The following is a 22,224-nucleotide window of genomic DNA, read 5'->3' as shown; positions in this document are numbered from 1 at the left end:
CCTCTCGCCCTCTTCCCCTGGGCAGTTATTCATTCTGAGCTGCTGTAATCTCAGAGACGAGTAAGTCTTTCGTTACCCGTTCGTAGTGGCAGCCAATAATAACGTAGCATGTATAACGTGTCGTGTCGCTGACGCATTTTATTTTCTCTTGCAGCAAAGGCAACCTGCGCAGAAAACGAGTTCACCTGCGACAATGGCCATTGTGTCCTGGCTCGCTGGAAGTGCGATGGGGACGAGGAGTGTCCTGATGGGAGTGACGAGTCCGAGGCCACCTGCAGTTACCGTAAGTGTTCACACTACGCACCCAACACAAACATGGCAGTCATTTTGTGGCCTGAATCACCTGTATTTATGAAATGGTGCCTATGACATTACTAAGAGCTAGTGACCTCATTAGCCGATTGCTGGAGCCACTCCCTCGCTCACATGGTATCATTAAGGATAGATAAACCCAATCATGGCTAGATGACTGTGCCTCCCCGCTGTAGAGAAGCAGATGTTGTGCCTCCCCTGCTGTAGAGAAGCTGATGTTGGGCCTCCCCTGCTGTAGAGAAGCTGACGTTGGGCCTCCCCTGCTGTAGAGAAGCTGACGTTGGGCCTCCCCTGCTGTAGAGAAGCTGACGTTGGGCCTCCCCTGCTGTAGAGAAGCTGACGTTGGGCCTCCCCTGCTGTAGAGAAGCTGACGTTGGGCCTCCCCTGCTGTAGAGAAGCTGACGTTGTGGCTCTCTGCTGTAGAGAAGCTGACGTTGGGCCTCCCCTGCTGTAGAGAAGCTGACGTTGGGCCTCCCCTGCTGTAGAGAAGCTGACGTTGGGCCTCCCCTGCTGTAGAGAAGCTGACGTTGTGGCTCTCTGCTGTAGTGAAGCGGACGTTGGGCCTCCCCTGCTGTAGAGAAGCTGACGTTGGGCCTCCCCTGCTGTAGAGAAGCTGACGTTGGGCCTCCCCTGCTGTAGAGAAGCTGACTTTGGGCCTCCCCTGCTGTAGAGAAGCTGACGTTGGGCCTCCCCTGCTGTAGAGAAGCTGACGTTGGGCCCTCCCCTGCTGTAGAGAAGCTGACGTTGGGCCTCCCCTGCTGTAGAGAAGCTGACGTTGGGCCCTCCCCTGCTGTAGAGAAGCTGACGTTGGGCTCTCCCCTGCTGTAGAGAAGCTGACGTTGGGCTCTCCCCTGCTGTAGAGAAGCTGACGTTGGGCCCTCCCCTGCTGTAGAGAAGCTTGGGCCCTCTCCTGCTGTAGAGAAGCTGACGTTGGGCCCTCCCCTGCTGTAGAGAAGCTGACATTGGGCCCTCCCCTGCTGTAGAGAAGCTGACGTTGGGCCTCCCCTGCTGTAGAGAAGCTGACGTTGGGCCTCCCCTGCTGTAGAGAAGCTGACGTTGGGCCTCCCCTGCTGTAGAGAAGCTGACGTGGCTCTCTGCTGTAGAGAAGCTGACGTTGGGCCTCCCCTGCTGTAGAGAAGCTGACGTTGTGGCTCCCCTGCTGTAGAGAAGCTGACGTTGTGGCTCTCTGCTGTAGAGAAGCTGACGTTGGGCCTCCCCTGCTGTAGAGAAGCTGACGTTGGGCCTCCCCTGCTGTAGAGAAGCTGACGTTGGGCCTCCCCTGCTGTAGAGAAGCTGACGTTGGGCCTCCCCTGCTGTAGAGAAGCTGACGTTGGGCCTCCCCTGCTGTAGAGAAGCTGACGTTGGGCCTCCCCTGTTGTAGAGAAGCTGACGTTGGGCCTCCCCTGCTGTAGAGAAGCTGACGTTGGGCCCTCCCCTGCTGTAGAGAAGCTGACGTTGGGCCCTCCCCTGCTGTAGAGAAGCTTGGGCCCTCCCCTGCTGTAGAGAAGCTGACGTTGGGCCCTCCCCTGCTGTAGAGAAGCTGACATTGGGCCCTCCCCTGCTGTAGAGAAGCTGACGTTGGGCCCTCCCCTGCTGTAGAGAAGCTGACGTTGGGCCCTCCCCTGCTGTAGAGAAGCTGACGTTGGGCTATCCCCTGCTGTAGAGAAGCTGACGTTGGGCCCTCCCCTGCTGTAGAGAAGCTTGGGCCCTCCCCTGCTGTAGAGAAGCTGACGTTGGGCCCTCCCCTGCTGTAGAGAAGCTGACCTTGGGCCCTCCCCTGCTGTAGAGAAGCTGACGTTGGGCCCTCCCCTGCTGTAGAGAAGCTGACGTTGGGCCCTCCCCTGCTGTAGAGAAGCTGACGTTGGGCCCTCCCCTGCTGTAGAGAAGCTGACGTTGGGCCCTCCCCTGCTGTAGAGAAGCTGACGTTGGGCCCTCCCCTGCTGTAGAGAAGCTGACGTTGGGCCCTCCCCTGCTGTAGAGAAGCTGACGTTGGGCCCTCCCCTGCTGTAGAGAAGCTGACGTTGGGCCCTCCCCTGCTGTAGAGAAGCTGACGTTGGGCCCTCCCCTGCTGTAGAGAAGCTGACGTTGGGCCCTCCCCTGCTGTAGAGAAGCTGACGTTGGGCTCTCCCCTGCTGTAGAGAAGCTGACGTTGGGCCCTCCCCTGCTGTAGAGAAGCTGACGTTGGGCCCTCCCCTACTGTAGAGAAGCTGACATTGGGCCCTCCCCTGCTGTAGAGAAGCTGACGTTGTGGCTCTCTGCTGTAGAGATCCATGTACATTAACGGACGCTGTAGACTGCTTCTGCAAGACACCTGAATTTGGTGGCGCTCTCCCAGGAGACTAGACATCCTAAAGGTCCATATACACTAGACGATGTCGCTCTATGGGCCTAATTCAGATTTAATCGCAGCAGCAAATTTGTTAGCAGTTGGCCAAAACCATGTGCACTGCAGGTGGGGCAGATGTAACATGTGCAGAGAGAGTTACATTTGGATTGGGTGTGTTTAAACTGAAATCTAAATTGCAGTGTAAAAATAAAGCAGCCAGTATTTACCCTGCACAGAAACACTATAACCCACCCAAATCTAACTCTCTCTGCACATGTTACATCTGCCCCACCTGCACTGCACAGGAAGGGGGAAAATTAGCGACGTCCCTCAGGAAAAGTGAAAATGAGCGACGTCGCTCATTTTATCACCAAGTGTAGATGGGCCTCAAGTCTCTCATATAGCCGGGTGGTGGAGGTGCGACTTGTTCCCTCACAGCAACACTTCCCACAACATTGCAGGGGGTGTTATCTGCTATGACGCATTTCTTAGCGTCATAACCTCGCCCCCTGCACAGTACAATAGTCCCAATACTCAAAGTTCTCCCTTTTCTCTCAGTTGAACACTAGACGAGTGATGCCTGAAATGAACTGGTTGCTATAGGTTACTGCTGCTCTTTGCTGATACTAATGTCAGAGGAACCAGGTCTGTGGGACCACCAGTCTCCCCTATTATGTCCTGCTGCTCCGCCTGTATTCCTTATAATTTACCCCATGTCGCTTTTAGCCACTCTTAATCCGTCTGATCGTTGTATAGATGGTGTCGGTACAATGTCTGGTCTAGCATTATAATGTTCGGCTCCATGCTGTTCTGGAGCCGCAGGTCACACAGCGGGCAATTCCCGCGTCATTTCATGCATCAGCCGCTCTGTCAGTTTCCCGTCCATCACGCGGTGAGCAGCTTCTGTCGCTGTGATCTGATCAGTGATGCCGCCATGCCCCTAATAACAGTGAGGAGAGGTAGAAACGTTTCTGAGCCTGTCATTAATCTGACGTCTGTCTCCAGGACACAGATCAGATCTCAAAACATCTCGTGGGTGTGTGTGTGTGTGTGGTCAGGGTGTGTGTGTGTGGGTGTGTGTGGTCAGGGTGTGTGCGTGTGTGGTCAGGGTGTGTGTGTGTGCGTGTGGTCAGGGTGTGTGTGTGCGTGTGGTCAGGGTGTGTGTGTGTGCGTGGTCAGGGTGTGTGTGTGTGCGTGGTCAGGGTGTGTGTGTGTGCGTGGTCAGGGTGTGTGCGTGTGTGGTCAGGGTGTGTGCGTGTGTGGTCAGGGTGTGTGTGTGTGTGCGTGTGGTCAGGGTGTGTGTGTGCGTGTGGTCAGGGTGTGTGTGTGTGTGTGGGGTCAGGGTGTGTGTGTGGTCAGGGCGTGTGTGTGTGTGGTCAGGGTGTGTGTGTGGTCAGGGTGTGGGTGGGGGAGTCAGGGTGATCTTCATGGGAAAACAGGTAGTGTTTCCAGAGATGTCAGCGTTCCCGGAGACCTTAAGTAATGTTCCGAATTCCCACACATTCCTTCCCCGAAGACTCGCGCTGTACCGTTACTGAGAGCGGATGACTCGCGCTGTACCGTTACTGAGAGCGGATGAGGAGCACTGTACCGTTACTGAGAGCGGATGAGGAGCACTGTACCGTTACTGAGAGCGGATGAGGAGTGCTGTACCGTTACTGAGAGCGGATGAGGAGCGCTGTACCGTTACTGAGAGCGGATGAGGAGCGCTGTACCGTTACTGAGAGCGGATGAGGAGCGCTGTACCGTTACTGAGAGCGGATGAGGAGCGCGCTGTACCGTTACTGAGAGCGGATGAGGAGCGCGCTGTACCGTTACTGAGAGCGGATGAGGAGCGCGCTGTACCGGTACTGAGAGCGGATGAGGAGCGCTGTACCGTTACTGAGAGCGGATGAGGAGCGCTGTACCGTTACTGAGAGCGGATGAGGAGGGCTGTACCGTTACTGAGAGCGGATGAGGAGCGCTGTACCGTTACTGAGAGCGGATGAGGAGCGCTGTACCGTTACTGAGAGCAGGTGAGGAGCGCTGTACCGTTACTGAGAGCGGATGAGGAGCGCTGTGCCGTTACTGAGAGCGGATGAGGAGCGCTGTACCGTTACTGAGAGCGGATGAGGAGCGCTGTACCGTTACTGAGAGCGGATGAGGAGCGCGCTGTACCGTTACTGAGAGCGGATGAGGAGCGCGCTGTACCGTTACTGAGAGCGGATGAGGAGCACTGTACCGTTACTGAGAGCGGATGAGGAGCGCTGTACCGTTACTGAGAGCGGATGAGGAGCGCTGTACCGTTACTGAGAGCGGATGAGGAGCGCGCTGTACCGTTACTGAGAGCGGATGAGGAGCGCGCTGTACCGTTACTGAGAGCGGATGAGGAGCGCGCTGTACCGTTACTGAGAGCGGATGAGGAGCGCGCTGTACCGTTACTGAGAGCGGATGAGGAGCGCTGTACCGTTACTGAGAGCGGATGAGGAGCGCTGTACCGTTACTGAGAGCGGATGAGGAGCGCTGTACCGTTACTGAGAGCGGATGAGGAGCGCTGTACCGTTACTGAGAGCGGATGAGGAGCGCTGTACCGTTACTGAGAGCGGATGAGGAGCGCTGTACCGTTACTGAGAGCGGATGAGGAGCGCTGTACCGTTACTGAGAGCGGATGAGGAGCGCTGTGCCGTTACTGAGAGCGGATGAGGAGCGCTGTGCCGTTACTGAGAGCGGATGAGGAGCGCTGTGCCGTTACTGAGAGCGGATGAGGAGCGCTGTGCCGTTACTGAGAGCGGATGAGGAGCGCTGTACCGTTACTGAAAGCGGATGAGGAGCGCTGTACCGTTACTGGGAGCGGATGAGGAGCGCTGTGCCGTTACTGAAAGCGGATGAGGAGCGCGCTGTACCGTTACTGAGAGCGGATGAGGAGCGCGCTGTGCCGTTACTGAGAGCGGATGAGGAGCGCGCTGTGCCGTTACTGAGAGCGGATGAGGAGCGCTGTACCGTTACTGAGAGCGGATGAGGAGCGCTGTGCCAATACTGAGAGCGGATGAGGAGCGCTGTACCGTTACTGAGAGCGGATGAGGAGCGCTGTACCGTTACTAAGAGCGGATGAGGAGCGCTGTGCCGTTACTGAGAGCGGATGAGGAGCGCTGTGCCGTTACTGAGAGCGGATGAGGAGCGCTGTGCCGTTACTGAGAGCGGATGAGGAGCGCTGTGCCGTTACTGAGAGCGGATGAGGAGCGCTGTGCCGTTACTGAGAGCGGATGAGGAGCGCGCTGTACCGTTACTGAGAGCGGATGAGGAGCGCGCTGTACCGTTACTGAGAGCGGATGAGGAGCGCTGTACCGTTACTGAGAGCGGATGAGGAGCGCTGTACCGTTACTGAGAGCGGATGAGGAGCGCTGTGCCGTTACTGAGAGCGGATGAGGAGCGCTGCACCGTTACTGAGAGCGAATGAGGAGCGCTGTACCGTTACTGAGAGCGGATGAGGAGCGCTGTACCGTTACTGAGAGCGGATGAGGAGCGCTGTGCCGTTACTGAGAGCGGATGAGGAGCGCTGTACCGTTACTGAGCACGGGTGAGGAGCGCTGTACCGTTACTGAGCACGGGTGAGGAGCTCTGTACCGTTACTGAGAGCGGATGAGGAGCGCTGTACCGTTACTGAGAGCGGATGAGGAGCGCTGTACCGTTACTGAGAGCGGATGAGGAGCGCGCTGTACCGTTACTGAGAGCGGATGAGGAGCGCTGTACCGTTACTGAGAGCGGATGAGGAGCGCTGTACCGTTACTGAGAGCGGATGAGGAGCGCTGTACCGTTACTGAGAGCGGATGAGGAGCGCGCTGTACCGTTACTGAGAGCGGATGAGGAGCGCGCTGTACCGTTACTGAGAGCGGATGAGGAGCGCGCTGTACCGTTACTGAGAGCGGGTGAGGAGCGCGCTGTACCGTTACTGAGAGCGGATGAGGAGCGCTGTACCGTTACTGAGAGCGGATGAGGAGCGCTGTACCGTTACTGAGAGCGGATGAGGAGCGCGCTGTACCGGTACTGAGAGCGGATGAGGAGCGCGCTGTACCGTTACTGAGAGCGGATGAGGAGCGCTGTACCGGTACTGAGAGCGGATGAGGAGCGCGCTGTACCGGTACTGAGAGCGGATGAGGAGCGCGCTGTACCGTTACTGAGAGCGGATGAGGAGCGCTGTACCGGTACTGAGAGCGGATGAGGAGCGCGCTGTACCGTTACTGAGAGCGGATGAGGAGCGCGCTGTACCGGTACTGAGAGCGGATGAGGAGTGCGCTGTACCGTTACTGAGAGCGGATGAGGAGCGCTGTACCGTTACTGAGAGCGGATGAGGAGCGCTGTACCGTTACTGAGAGCGGATGAGGAGCGCGCTGTACCGTTACTGAGAGCGGATGGGGAGCGCTGTACCGTTACTGAGAGCGGATGAGGAGCACTGTACCGTTACTGAGAGCGGATGAGGAGCACTGTACCGTTACTGAGAGCGGATGAGGAGCGCTGTACCGTTACTGAGAGCAGGTGAGGAGCGCTGTACCGTTACTGAGAGCGGATGAGGAGCGCTGTACCGTTACTGAGAGCGGATGAGGAGCGCGCTGTACCGTTACTGAGAGCGGATGAGGAGCGCTGTACCGTTACTGAGAGCAGGTGAGGAGCGCTGTACCGTTACTGAGAGCGGATGAGGAGCGCTGTACCGTTACTGAGAGCGGATGAGGAGCGCGCTGTACCGTTACTGAGAGCGGATGAGGAGCGCTGTACCGTTACTGAGAGCGGATGAGGAGCGCGCTGTACCGTTACTGAGAGCGGATGAGAAGAGCAGGTGTCGCTGGATGAGGTGGAGGGTGAGGAGAGGACATCTCACGGCTGTGTGTAGGTGATGGGTTTGATGTACCTCACACAGGAGAGAAGAGCAGGTGTCACTGGATGAGGTGGAGGGTGAGGAGAGGACTTCTCACGGCTGTGTGTAGGTGATGGGTTTATTGTACCTCACACAGGAGAGGAGAGCAGGTGTCGCTGGATGAGGTGGAGGGTGAGGAGAGGACTTCTCACGGCTGTGTGTAGGTGATGGGTTTATTGTACCTCACACAGGAGAGGAGAGCAGGTGTCGCTGGATGAGGTGGAGGGTGAGGAGAGGACATCTCACAGCTGTGTGTAGGTGATGAGTTTGATGTACCTCACACAGGAGAGGAGAGCAGGTGTCGCTAGATGAGGTGGAGGGTGAGGAGAGGACATCTCACGGCTGTGTGTAGGTGATGGGTTTGATGTACCTCACACAGGAGAGAAGAGCAGGTGTCGCTGGATGAGGTGGAGGGTGAGGAGAGGACATCTCACGGCTGTGTGTAGGTGATGGGTTTGATGTACCTCACACAGGAGAGAAGAGCAGGTGTCGCTGGATGAGGTGGAGGGTGAGGAGAGGACATCTCACGGCTGTGTGTAGGTGATGGGTTTGATGTACCTCACACAGGAGAGGAGAGCAGGTGTCGCTGGATGAGGTGGAGGGTGAGGAGAGGACATCTCACGGCTGTGTGTAGGTGATGGGTTTGATGTACCTCACACAGGAGAGAAGAGCAGGTGTCGCTGGATGAGGTGGAGGGTGAGGAGAGGACTTCTCACGGCTGTGTGTAGGTGATGGGTTTGATGTACCTCACACAGGAGAGGAGAGCAGGTGTCGCTGGATGAGGTGGAGGGTGAGGAGAGGACTTCTCACGGCTATGTGTAGGTGATGGGTTTCATGTACCTCACACAGGAGAGGAGAGCAGGTGTCGCTGGATGAGGTGGAGGGTGAGGAGAGGACTTCTCACAGCTGTGTGTAGGTGATGGGTTTGATGTACCTCACACAGGAGAGAAGAGCAGGTGTCACTGGATGAGGTGGAGGGTGAGGAGAGGACATCTCACGGCTGTGTGTAGGTGATGGGTTTATTCTACCTCACACAGGAGAGGAGAGCAGGTGTTGCTGGATGAGGTGGAGGGTGAGGAGAGGACATCTCACGGCTGTGTGTAGGTGATGGGTTTATTCTACCTCACACAGGAGAGGAGAGCAGGTGTTGCTAGATGAGGTGGAGGGTGAGGAGAGGACTTCTCACGGCTGTGTGTAGGTGATGGGTTTATTCTACCTCACACAGGAGAGGAGAGCAGGTGTTGCTGGATGAGGTGGAGGGTGAGGAGCAGAACTCTCAGTACTCTGTGGTTTGTGAGTTGATCAGGGTTCCCCTGAGCCAGCCTGCTCACATAAGAAGTAATCTGAGCTTTATATAAAGGAAGTCACACAAATATAGAACTAATTAGCTGCCAAAGCTGCAGGAGAACAAGCCTGTGTAATTGAGGATAGGAGCTGATGCATATTCATGAACGACTCAGCTGGGGTGATGAGAAGGGCGCTCTGGCAGGGTGTGAGTGGGGTGCTGGCGTCGGCCCAATACGCACACAGACCCTGATCCCCGTCTCAGGCCACAAGCCCTTTTCCCTGTTACCAGCTCTATATACTACTCTCCTTCCTGTACCCCGGCCCCCTGTTACCTTCCCAGCTCTATATACTACTCTCCTTCCTGTACCCCGGCCCCCTGTTACCTTCCCAGCTCTATATACTACTCTCCTTCCTGTACCCCGGCCCCCTGTTACCTTCCCAGCTCTATATACTACTCTCCCTCTTATACCCCGGCCCCCTGTTACTTTCCCAGCTCTATATACTACTCTACCTCGTATACACCGGCCCCCTGTTACCTTCCCAGCTCTATATACTACTCTCCTTCCTGTACCCCTGCCCCCTGTTACCTTCCCAGCTCTATATACTACTCTCCTTCCTGTACCCCTGCCCCCTGTTACCTTCCCAGCTCTATATACTACTCCACCTCGTATACACCGGCCCCCTGTTACCTTCCCAGCTCTATATACTACTCTCCTTCCTGTACCCCGGCCCCTTGTTACCAACCCAGCTCTATTTACTACTCTCTCTCCTGTACCCCGGCTCCCTGTTACCTTCCCAGCTCTACATCATACTCTCTCTCCTGTACCCCGGCCCCCTGTTACCTTCCCAGCTCTATATACTACTCTACCTCGTATGCACCGGCCCCCTGTTACCTTCCCAGCTCTATATACTACTCTCCTTCCTGTACCCCGGCCCCCTGTTACCTTCCCAGCTCTACATCATACTCTCTCTCCTGTACCCCAGCCCCCTGTTACCTTCCCAGCTCTATATACTACTCTCCCTCTTATACCCCGGCCCCCTGTTACTTACCAACCCAGCTCTATTTACTACTCTCCCTCCTGTACCCCGGCCCCCTGTTACCATCCCAGCTCTATATACTACTCTCCCTCTTATACCCCGGCCCCCTGTTACCATACCAGATCTATATACTACTCTCCCTCTTATACCCCGGCCCCCTGTGACCATCCCAGCTCTATATACTACTCTCCCTCCTATACCCCCGGCCCCCTGTTACCTTCCCAGCTCTACATCATACTCTCTCTCCTGTACCCCGGCCCCCTGTTACCTTCCCAGCTCTACATCATACTCTCTCTCCTGTACCCCGGCCCCCTGTTACCTTCCCAGATCTATATACTACGCTCCTCCTATACCCCCGGCCCCCTGTTACCTTCCCAGCTCTATATACTACTTTCCTTCCTGTACCCCGGCCCCCTGTTACCTTCCCAGCTCTATATACTACTCTCCTTCCTGTACCCCGGCCCCCTGTTACCTTCCCAGCTCTATATACTACTCTACTTCGTATGCACCGGTCCCCTGTTACCTTCCCAGCTCTATATACTACGCTCCCTCCTATACCCCCGGCCCCCTGTTACCTTCCCAGCTCTATATACTACTCTCCTTCCTGTACCCCGGCCCCCTGTTACCTTCCCAGCTCTATATACTACTCTCCTTCCTGTACCCCGGCCCCCTGTTACCTTCCCAGCTCTATATACTACTCTAGCTCGTATACACTGGCCCCCTGTTACCTTCCCAGCTCTATATACTACTCTCCTTCCTGTACCCCGGCCCCTTGTTACCAACCCAGCTCTATTTACTACTCTCTCTCCTGTACCCCGGCCTCCTATTACCTTCCCAGCTCTATATACTACTCTACCTCGTATGCACCGGCCCCCTGTTACCTTCCCAGCTCTATATACTACTCTCCTTCCTGTACCCCGGCCCCCTGTTACCTTCCCAGCTCTACATCATACTCTCTCTCCTGTACCCCAGCCCCCTGTTACCTTCCCAGCTCTATATACTACTCTCCCTCTTATACCCCGGCCCCCTGTTACCAACCCAGCTCTATTTACTACTCTCCCTCCTGTACCCCGGCCCCCTGTTACCTTCCCAGCTCTACATCATACTCTCTCTCCTGTACCCCGGCCCCCTGTTACCTTCCCAGCTCTATATACTACGCTCCCTCCTATACCCCCGGCCCCCTGTTACCTTCCCAGCTCTACATCATACTCTCTCTCCTGTACCCCTGTTACCTTCCCAGCTCTATATACTACTCTACCTCTTATACACCGACCCCCTACTACCATCCCAGCTCTATATACTACTCTCACTCTTATACCCCGGCCCCCTGTTACCAACCCAGCTCTATATACTACTCTCCCTCTTATACCCCGGCCCCCTGTTACCATCCCAGCTCTATATACTACTCTCCCTCCTGTACCCCGACCCCTGTTACCTTTTCAGCTCTATATACTACTCTCCCTCCTGTACCCCGGCCCCCTGTTACCATCCCAGCTCTATATACTACTCTCCCTCTTATACACCGGCCCCCTGTTACCATCCCAGCTCTATATACTACTCTCCCTCTTATGCCTCGGCCCCCTGTTACCTTCCCAGCTCTATTTACTACTCTCCCTCCTGTATCCCGGCCCCGTTACCTACCCAGCTCTATATACTACACTCCCTCCTGTACCCCAGCCCCCTGTTGCCATCCCAGCTCTATATACTACTCTCCCTCCTGTACCCCGGCCCCCTGTTACCTTCCCAGCTCTACATCATACTCTCTCTCCTGTACCCCGGCCCCCTGTTACCTTCCCAGCTCTATATACTACGCTCCCTCCTATACCCCCGGCCCCCTGTTACCTTCCCAGCTCTACATCATACTCTCTCTCCTGTACCCCTGGCCCCCTGTTACCTTCCCAGCTCTATATACTACTCTACCTCTTATACACCGGCCCCCTACTACCATCCCAGCTCTATATACTACTTTACCTCTTATACCCCGGCCCCCTGTTACCAACCCAGCTCTATTTACTACTCTCCCTCTTATACCCCGGCCCCCTGTTACCATCCCAGCTCTATATACTACTCTCCCTCCTGTACCCCGACCCCTGTTACCTTCCCAGCTCTATATACTATATCCATCCTGTACCCCGGCCCCCTGTTACCTTCCCAGCTCTATATACTACTCTCCCTCCTGTACCCCGGCACCCTGTTACCTTCCCAGCTCTACATACTACTCTCCCTCTTTTACACCGGCCCCCTGTTACCAACCCAGCTCTATATACTACTCTCCCTCTTATGCCTCGGCCCCCTGTTACCTTCCCAGCTCTATTTACTACTCTCCCTCCTGTATCCCGGCCCCGTTACCTACCCAGCTCTATATACTACACTCCCTCCTGTACCCCAGCCCCCTGTTACCATCCCAGCTCTATATACTACTCTCCCTCCTGTACCCCGGCCCCCTGTTACCATCCCAGCTCTATATACTACTCTCCCTCCTGTACCCCGGCCCCCTGTTACCATCCCAGCTCTATATACTACTCTCCCTCCTATACCCCGGCCCCCTGTTACCTTCCCTGCTCTATATACTACTCTCCCTCTTATACCCCGGCCCCCTGTTACCATCCCAGCTCTATTTACTACTCTCCCTCCTGTATCCCGGCCCTGTTACCTTCCCAGCTCTATATACTACTCTCCCTCCTGTACCCCGGCCCCCTGTTACCATCCCAGCTCTATATACTACTCTCCCTCCTGGCCCCCTGTTACCATACCAGCTCTATATACTACTTTCCCTCTTATACCCCGGCCCCCTGTTACCATCCCAGCTCTATTTACTACTTTCCCTCCTGTATCCCGACCCCCGTTACCTTCCCAGCTCTATATACTACTCTCCCTCCTGTACCCCGGCCCCCTGTTACCTGCCCAGCTCTATATACTACTCTCCCTCTTATACCCCAGCCCCCTGTTACCATCCCAGCTCTATATACTACTTTCCCTCTTATACCCCGGCCCCCTGTTACCATCCCAGCTCTATTTACTACTTTCCCTCCTGTATCCCGACCCCCGTTACCTTCCCAGCTCTATATACTACTCTCCCTCCTGTACCCCGGCCCCCTGTTACCTGCCCAGCTCTATATACTACTCTCCCTCTTATACCCCAGCCCCCTGTTACCATCCCAGCTCTATATACTACTCTCCCTCCTGTACCCCGGCCCCCTGTTACCTTCCCAGCTCTGTATACTACTGATAAAGCTAAATTATTTATCGTACTTATAACCCTTTATGAGGTCTAAGAACACTGTACGCTATCTACGTAAGAAGTACCGTAAGGGTACGCTAGTTGCGTATCGATCGCTCAGCCGTAGGCGAGACGCTCAAGCGTCGCGTTCGCTCACGGCCCAGAGATCACAGGCTGACACGCTATTGGCTGTTGACTGACGTAATGATTCGCTATGGCGTAGCGGACGCTCGAGACCACGAGGAGATCACCAGCGGCGCAGACGCTCACAACGCTATACCTTTATATCTATACCTTTAACAATGAGATACACAGTATACCTTAGTGTAGAGACAAAGTGTAAGTGTAACCTGGTGTAACCTGATTAACTACAAAGCTGCTTGAGCGTCACCGACGCTCTATGAACACTTAACACTATGAGAAAATACACAGATATCTGTTTAGGGTCCAAAGCCTATTATATGTATTATAACTAATTATTCTTGCAAAAAGGAATCACAGTACAAATGATACACTACAGTATAACATAAACCAACTAACCAGATAACTATGCAGGAAATACAATACAATCTAATCAAGGGAAAATACGAGAGAAAGAGAAGAGAGGGAAAGAGAGAGATGAGAGAAATGGCTCACAGTAAGACAATATGATCACGGAGAAAAACTTACGCACAAGGGGAAACGATCGCATGCGCCTGGACATCCAGCACCCGATTTTCAGCAATGAGAACCGTTGAAGAGTGAGAGCTGGATGTGGTCGGCCTGCCTATTTATGCCCCACACACAATGCAATCTAATGGTCCCTACAATCTGATCGTCCATTGGACACAGGAATTCGGCTTCGCATTATAACAAAAGGTCATAGGTTGATTCATACAGGTGGGCTGTGACGATTTCAAACAGCTCAGGTGGGTGGGACACTGGGTTTCCCGCCGCATACCTGAGTAAGAGTAAATAATAGTAATGGACATAAACTTCTTATGTCCATAACTATTCGCACGAGCGATTAATACGCTCCAAACCAACACCGGAATATTGCTATTTAAATACTCTTCCGATGGGTACCAAACACTACTGTATGACTCCTGTTAGACCCTTCCCACAATACAAAGAGGGATCCCCCGTTCAGGGACATTCTATATTAACCAAACTTTCAGAATCTATCAAAGGGACCATAATCTATAAACTACGTTAATTGTGAAAATATGTAACGAATGAGTCGCACGCTACGACTACACAAACTTTACCGTAAATACGCATACCGAGCACCAGCGGGTGCACGCAACAGCGGGTATGCGCTATCACGGGAAAGCGCACGCATGCGCAGCGCGGACCAGCGTGAGGTGCAAATATGGCAGCGTGTATAGGGATATTTTTCTGACTTTGACAGTCCACCCTTTGGCAGTCAATAATAACTGCCACCTTCTAAAACATTTCAAAAGGAGAAAAATATATATGTCAGGGGTTAATTCATTTCCATGGTTGGGTAGGGGAGGAGAGAGGAGTAGGTGTGAAGAGGGTATGACCTAGTGAGATAGCAGAAGCATGTGTGTATGAGTCCATGTTTGGGGGGGTCATGTATCATCGTGCCGTACGTGTTGTAAATCAAGCTTCGAGGTATTGCGAAGTATACATTTGAATTCCTTCTTATCCCGTGGTACAGGTCTGTGGATGGGCTGTCAAACTTTACCGAGCTCTTTTCGGATTTTGAACAAAATGGGGAGCACATTTTAGTTGATGATACATGAATGGGGGAATATGTGATTGCTGATATCTGTGCCTGTATTCCCTATACTATGTGTGTCATTACCTGAGGGTTGTAGAAATGAAGAAAAGACATAATTACGGTAAATGCGGTGGTATTCTATGTCAGGTTAATGTACATCTGTCGGGTGAAGTTTTGTTCGGTATCAGTTGAAAGTCGTCTTCTTTGCGCTGTTTTGCTCATTAAGCGTGAGCAATAAGCTTTGTCAATGCCATTAGATTTACAAAAAAATGTTGGGCTAGCGTAAGTTTAAAATTCTAGGGAAACTGGGGATCCATGGCAAAGTTCATCAAGTGTCCATATCTCAAGTGGTCAAAACTTCTTCTTTGGTCTATCCGTTGTCTGTATAGCGTCTCATCAACTTCCTCGTTTAAGGGGGTCTTGTTATCTTGGAGAAAAACCAGAAAAACAGGTGAAAGAAACGGACCGTAGAAATCGCATTTTCATCACATCATTGTTTCTATCGTTGGGTCGTAAATCAAATCCAGGTTAATTACAGTTTCCTCACTCCTCAAACTCATCACTCTTGTACTTTGTTTGCACTTCATTAAAGCCTGACCGCATCTAAATATCAAGCCAATTGATATGACAACACCTAAGATACATAGGAGGAACTTCCCAACATCCATTATGACTCCTTGAGCCCAGTCTCCTAAACCAGAGAACCAATTTCGCGGGTTCAACCATGACACCCAACTAGTCAGCTCATTACCTACAGCAGCAAGGGTGAGATTGTGTTTTCGGCGAAATTCCCATTTTAGTTGGAGAATATCGTCCATCTTTTGGTCTATGACCTCTACCGGATCCTCTGTGCTATTTGTGATATACGTGCAACACTTCACGCCGTACTGCGTTGCCAATGTAACACAATATCCGCCTGTCACTGCTGTGAGGTAATTAAGAACCATTCTATGCTGCACCAGTTCTGTTTTATAGGCTTGAAGTTCTCTTCCAGTGTATCTAAACGTGTCATCATACATTTCGGTGATATTATCTAACAAATTGGCGAGCGCCGATATGTATTTATAATTTAGCACTCCTCTAGCGGTGCGGGTGAAATCTAACGCGATTAAGAATTGAATCCCGGTGGATTCACTTATCAGATCAGAGGCCGGATGCTCTGTCTTCTCTATCAGGTGTCTTTTAACTCGGTGCTCGTAATGAGTGTGAGTATAAGGAGCTTGGGCACCACGGTGTATGTCCTTCATTTTGTCATGTGTTACAGTCATTACTTCAGGCAATACTTTTCCAATATAACACAATCCTTCAGAGTTTGGGGCAAGCCACTTGTACGCCTTTCTCCCGCATATGAAATATGCATCATCGGGGAGAACATATGGGACGGAGAAGGACATTACCATATTACACACCTTCCAGGTGAAATCTCCTAACCCTAATTCTTCCATCTGCTTAATACACGTATCAGGCTGTACGATATGTGCACAGTATCCTGGTGATACTTCTCCAACTCTAGTAATCCTATTTCCTAAGGTATATCTATACCGGAAAGATTTTCCTCTACTGGCTATGTGGCGTACAAGCTCTGTATCTGTAGGCATTCTATCTGCTCTATGCGAAAAGGTCATGGTGTGGTTACTCCATGACACTTCCCAATTTCCCGGCTTTCTGGGATTGGAGATGTTGAAACATAATAGGGACCTATCCACATGGTATTGGTGGAGCTTCAAACTAGGAGGGCTGGAGATATTAAACCTCCGGTCCACCGGTCTCCCACCCTTTAGCTCAAGTACCTCCCCTACCGTTAAAGGAAATGGTACTAGCCCTGATTTGCTATGAACTTGAGGTACTTGAGAGCATACCCAACAATCTGTTTTGTTTAACACATTACCCACTAAGGAGTGATAGTCACTTAATGGATGCTGGTCCATATGGTTATTAAAACTGGATTGGCATTATTGTTACAGAGCCTACAGATACGATCTTTCTTCTTAAACTAACAATCCTTCAAAATGTTTACAAATAACAAGGTTGTTAGATCGTGCCCGGTACTCGCCTTTGCTTGGTGATTGGGTTGCTATTGGAAATTTACACCTCCGTCTCAGTCATTAGAACCTTTCTGGATCCTTCCTCGACCTCACTGGTACTCTCACCGAAACAGACTGCTCTGGTCAACATCAGGGTCGACAGGAAAATCCATATCACAGTCTCTTGGGGCAAGTCCATCTTACAGGAGGAGAAAAGAAGAAATTTGTAAAGGGGGGTATAAGAAAACAGTTCGTGGGGGAGAGAACTTGTTACGATAATAAGTTCTCTCGTCTTGTTGTTCTTCTTGTTCTGCTGTCCTCTCGAAGGTGCTGTCTCTCAGTCTTCAAAATGAACATTCTGGTGATGCAATATTCCTTCCTAAGCAGCGATCTTTCTGTAAGGAGCAAAAATCTGGCATTACCATTGGTCCAACTGAGGGGTGACATACCATCTTTAAACCATGAAAACATGAGTGAGAAGAGAGAGAAAATAAAAAAAAACAAGAGATAGAGAACAATTCATTTGCATATATATATTACATAACTCGACATTAACCATCAATAAGAGAAGAGAAACAAAGCATTTTTAAACATTGTCAACATTAAGAAAACATTGTTAGCATTAGAAAAACATTGTCAGACTTATTAGGCTGTCATATCTACGTGTCTAATGGTCTCCTTGAGCAGTCCCTCCCCACCAGCACCTGCATTACTCCACTGTCTGTATCTGGCCAGAAATACATTGTGGCGGAGGTCATGCTGGGGTTTGGTAGACTTCTGCAAGGACCAAGTGGATATGCAATGTGTGAATTCTTACCAATAATCGTCAGAGATGGGGATAGAGAGAGAGAGAAAAACATTTTTCTTCACAAATACATTTACAACGTTTCACCTGGTCATTCCTGTGTCTTCAGTGAATGACCTCCCAATTTATTAACCGTTACCTCAGGCTTACCATCCGTCGTATGATCACCTTTCTTGACTACCTATCATGGGTGTGGCCCAAAATCCTCACTATATGATCCTTGATTATAATGGTGTGTGTTGTAATTTTGCTCATTTCTTGGTCTAGGGGGTCTAACTTTATGTGAGTTATTACAGTTGCTGGCGTAATGCCCTTCTCTTCTACAATGGTAACAAACCCTTGGCTTTCTCCAAGTGTCAGTGAACTGGGGTCTTGGCTGACTTGATGCCTCTTCAAACGCTTGGATGCTCATCACCCTCAACCGCTTTCCCTGTATCTCCCTGCTTCTTTGGGTATTATGGTTATGTTGTTGTCTAGGGGGTGCATATACCTTGTGTGTGCTTCTAGGCCTGCAATCTCTTGCATAATGACCTTCCTCCTGGCAGTTATAACACCTAGTCACCTTTGACTTACCCACAGGGACCTGAGGCTCCTTTGCTTCCCCGTGCTTGCTGATGTTCTGCTCATGATTAATGATGGCCTCTCTTAATGCGGCCACCGAGATATCTTTCCAGTCTGGGTTGGTGGTCTGTACCCTTGTTCTTAATTCATCATTTAAACCATTTATTAATGCTTTACCCACTATTCCTTTATGTTGTGCATCTGTCTTGATGTCTGTGATCCCAGTGTTTCTAGCCATTATTTGCAGTGTTCGATTGAAATAATGAGAAATACTTTCCCCTTCCCTTTGTCTTATGGAGAAGATTATGTTCCCCTCGCCAATGGTTGGGAAATATACTTCTAACTGTCGGTTGATCTGCTTAATACATTCCTGATTGTGTTCCTCCGTACAAGGTGCCTCCGTGTCTAATTTACAATCAGCAATAAATTTCGCAGGGTCAACACTGGAGGGCAAACATACCCTCAGCACTGTCCGCCAATCTTTGTTGGTGGGTTCTGTGGAGTTTCCTAGTTCTTTAACAAATCTCTGACATGCTGCTAGATTTTTCCTAGGATCAGGAAATTCAGACATAATTGATCTCAATTCGGTCCGGGACCAGAGACAGCGCATTGTACTGTCCTTGACGGGAATGATTCCCTGATCGTCAGTCTTCCCATTGGGGACTGCAATCACCCTGACCGGATCAAACTCAGCTACATCATCTTGTGTTGGTCTTACAATATGTGGTACATCTGTAGGTGCGTGATATGAAACATTGTACGTACCTGTGGACACGACCTCACCTGACCCTCCGTTAGGGGGTTTGATTATTGCCTTTACCAATTTGGTCGCGTCCACCTGGATGTCTTGGGTGATGGTTGTTGGAAGAGGTGCCGACATCGTTCTGGACTCCCTTTCTTGTTGGTATTCCTGAGGAAAGTTTAACATGGGGTGCAACTTGCATAGGTTAATAGTTGTACATTCAACAGTATTACAATAATCATTGTTACATTTATTACACTTATTCTTATTATCTATACTACAGTTGCTAAGAGCGTTTTTATTGTTCAACCTTGTGCTTTTCTCCGCAACCATAATCCTCTCCATCGCCATGTCTCTCTTCTCAAGATAAGAGTCAGATAAGTCAATTAAATCTCTTTGTAATTCACCTTCCTGCTGCCATAACTGAAAATAATCATAATGTTTGCTTCGTCTCTTTGCTGGTTTTATGAGACATATCCTCCTCCTTAAATTTTGTAACACTTCTGGACTGAAGCTACCTATTCTTGGGAATTTTTCCCTGTCTTGTACAGTCATTCTCTCCCATTCATCACATAAAGCTTCTGTGTGACTTCCATATTTCTCACACATTATGTACCTGGCCGATCCAATAGGTCGGTTTACAGAGTCAACCCGAACCGAGGTTGATCGCCCCCTACCCTGAACAACTGGCCCCCATAATCTGCAGGCGTCCGCTTGCTCTACCTCTGATCTCTATATCAGGGTCTTCAGCGAACCCTTACAGAAAACCAAATTATTCACGATAGGTAGGCGGTGAAGTTTACCGAGCACCTCACTCGCTCGCCCACGCCGACCAATGCGACCTGATCACACCGATATGGTGCTGGCGCACTCGACCCAGGGCACCTATAAAAACCTTTGTTTTACTGGAACATGCGAGGGTTATCCGAAGAACACTACTCTTTCCAGTAAAGGTGGGGTTGTCAGATAGTTCCTGAGTGACCAGCGAACTTCCCTTTTTGTAAAAATAAAAAATTACACAAATCACGTTAGAATGTACAAATAGCGTTTGTGACCCCTTTACTCTAATGGTACTAGGTCAGATTACTAACTACTGTACACAATTACGTGCGGTCCAATCGTTCAGCACACAAGCACCTAAGCTTATGTACGGAAAGACCAAATGGAATCGATAATTGCGGCTGCGAATTCCTTCAGCAAGAGCTTGTATGGCCTATATGGGTGTTGCACCAACCCTTTTCGGTGTTGTGCCTGTGGACTGTATAGCGGACTTCTTTGTCTATTTTACCTGAACCTGCTGGTTTGCTATGACCTCCTGGTCTGACCTCCTGGTCTCGTTACAGTATGACCTCCTGGTCTCGTTACTGTATTACCTCCTGGTCCGCTATACTCTAATGCTCATATATTGTGTTTAACCAAGGATGCCTCCCTAGCCACCGTGCATGTCACTTACACGTATGTTCCTCACGAGTACTCGGTGATTTCTTTTGGTTCAACCTCTAAAATTGTATAAATGTATGAAAAACACTCACTCACCACATGCACTCTTTTGCTTCTATTTCTATTTCTGCGCAGAAATTTTTTCTTTAGCCCAGCTGTGTTACCAATTAGGAGCAGGATCTGTTAATTTAAATTTCGGACACCAAAAATAGACTTGCGTTATTTATCGCCTGTTGCGCTATTTACCGCTTTGCGTTACTTATCGCGTTTGCGTTACTTCAACTTATCGTGACTTGAGCTACGTGGGCGTAACCGGACGCTCCGTTGCGTAATGTACGCTGCGTGCGTCTGCCTTTGGATTGCGTACACAAGTCTTTTGTTAGGGACACGTGTACGCAAAGCAAAAGATCCACCGTAACACAATTTATACTTTTATCAATGTAGAGGATCCCTGATCATCTACCGCACACCACACTGATTTTGCCTTATCGTCCAGGCAAACCTGTGTGTTTGTCTATACTTTTAACTATGTAACCTTTATTCTTAAACTATGAAATAACAGCAAATCTCTTTTAGCACTTTCTATCAACTATAAAACTGGCAGACAGGATGGTGATATACGAAAATGAAAAAAGAAATGCAGATATATGTATGCGTGCGTGTATACGCAAAACAGAAGAAAAATAAACAGTTTTAAAAGACACTAGCGTTTTGTTCTTACCTCCGGTTCCCGGATTCCTTCAGCACTCGTTATCTAAGCGAAGCAGACGCTTATCCCGTCAGCACTACGAGACAACCTCCCGCCCTTTGCTGAGGGATAATGTCTGCTGATCTACCTAGTGCAGATATGTGAAGGATAGGACGAGCCGCCAATTGATAAAGCTAAATTATTTATCGTACTTATAACCCTTTATGAGGTCTAAGAACACTGTACGCTATCTACGTAAGAAGTACCGTAAGGGTACGCTAGTTGCGTATCGATCGCTCAGCCGTAGGCGAGACGCTCAAGCGTCGCATTCGCTCACGGCCCAGAGATCACAGGCTGACACGCTATTGGCTGTTGACTGACGTAATGATTCGCTATGGCGTAGCGGACGCTCGAGACCACGAGGAGATCACCAGCGGCGCAGACGCTCACAACGCTATACCTTTATATCTATACCTTTAACAATGAGATACACAGTATACCTTAGTGTAGAGACAAAGTGTAAGTGTAACCTGGTGTAACCTGATTAACTACAAAGCTGCTTGAGCGTCACCGACGCTCTATGAACACTTAACACTATGAGAAAATACACAGATATCTGTTTAGGGTCCAAAGCCTATTATATGTATTATAACTAATTATTCTTGCAAAAAGGAATCACAGTACAAATGATACACTACAGTATAACATAAACCAACTAACCAGATAACTATGCAGGAAATACAATACAATCTAATCAAGGGAAAATACGAGAGAAAGAGAAGAGAGGGAAAGAGAGAGATGAGAGAAATGGCTCACAGTAAGACAATATGATCACGGAGAAAAACTTACGCACAAGGGGAAACGATCGCATGCGCCTGGACATCCAGCACCCGATTTTCAGCAATGAGAACCGTTGAAGAGTGAGAGCTGGATGTGGTCGGCCTGCCTATTTATGCCCCACACACAATGCAATCTAATGGTCCCTACAATCTGATCGTCCATTGGACACAGGAATTCGGCTTCGCATTATAACAAAAGGTCATAGGTTGATTCATACAGGTGGGCTGTGACGATTTCAAACAGCTCAGGTGGGTGGGACACTGGGTTTCCCGCCGCATACCTGAGTAAGAGTAAATAATAGTAATGGACATAAACTTCTTATGTCCA

At 50.5% G+C, this 22,224-nt stretch overlaps 1 protein-coding gene across 2 annotated transcripts in view; it reads left to right on the top strand.

Moving 5' to 3' along the window:
* The window catches only part of LRP8 (LDL receptor related protein 8), a 299,017-nt gene that overhangs the window by 156,553 nt on the left and 120,240 nt on the right, over nucleotides 1-22,224 (top strand). For both annotated transcript variants that reach the window (XM_063938911.1, XM_063938910.1), the window contains one exon: nucleotides 155-283. In XM_063938911.1, the coding sequence (XP_063794981.1) occupies nucleotides 155-283 (129 nt within the window). The remainder of the gene's footprint in view (nucleotides 1-154; nucleotides 284-22,224) is intronic.

This window comes from Pseudophryne corroboree, chromosome 9 (genome assembly GCF_028390025.1).
Source record: "Pseudophryne corroboree isolate aPseCor3 chromosome 9, aPseCor3.hap2, whole genome shotgun sequence".
Lineage (NCBI taxonomy): Eukaryota > Metazoa > Chordata > Amphibia > Anura > Myobatrachidae > Pseudophryne > Pseudophryne corroboree.
This window is presented reverse-complemented; position numbering and strand designations above follow the sequence as displayed.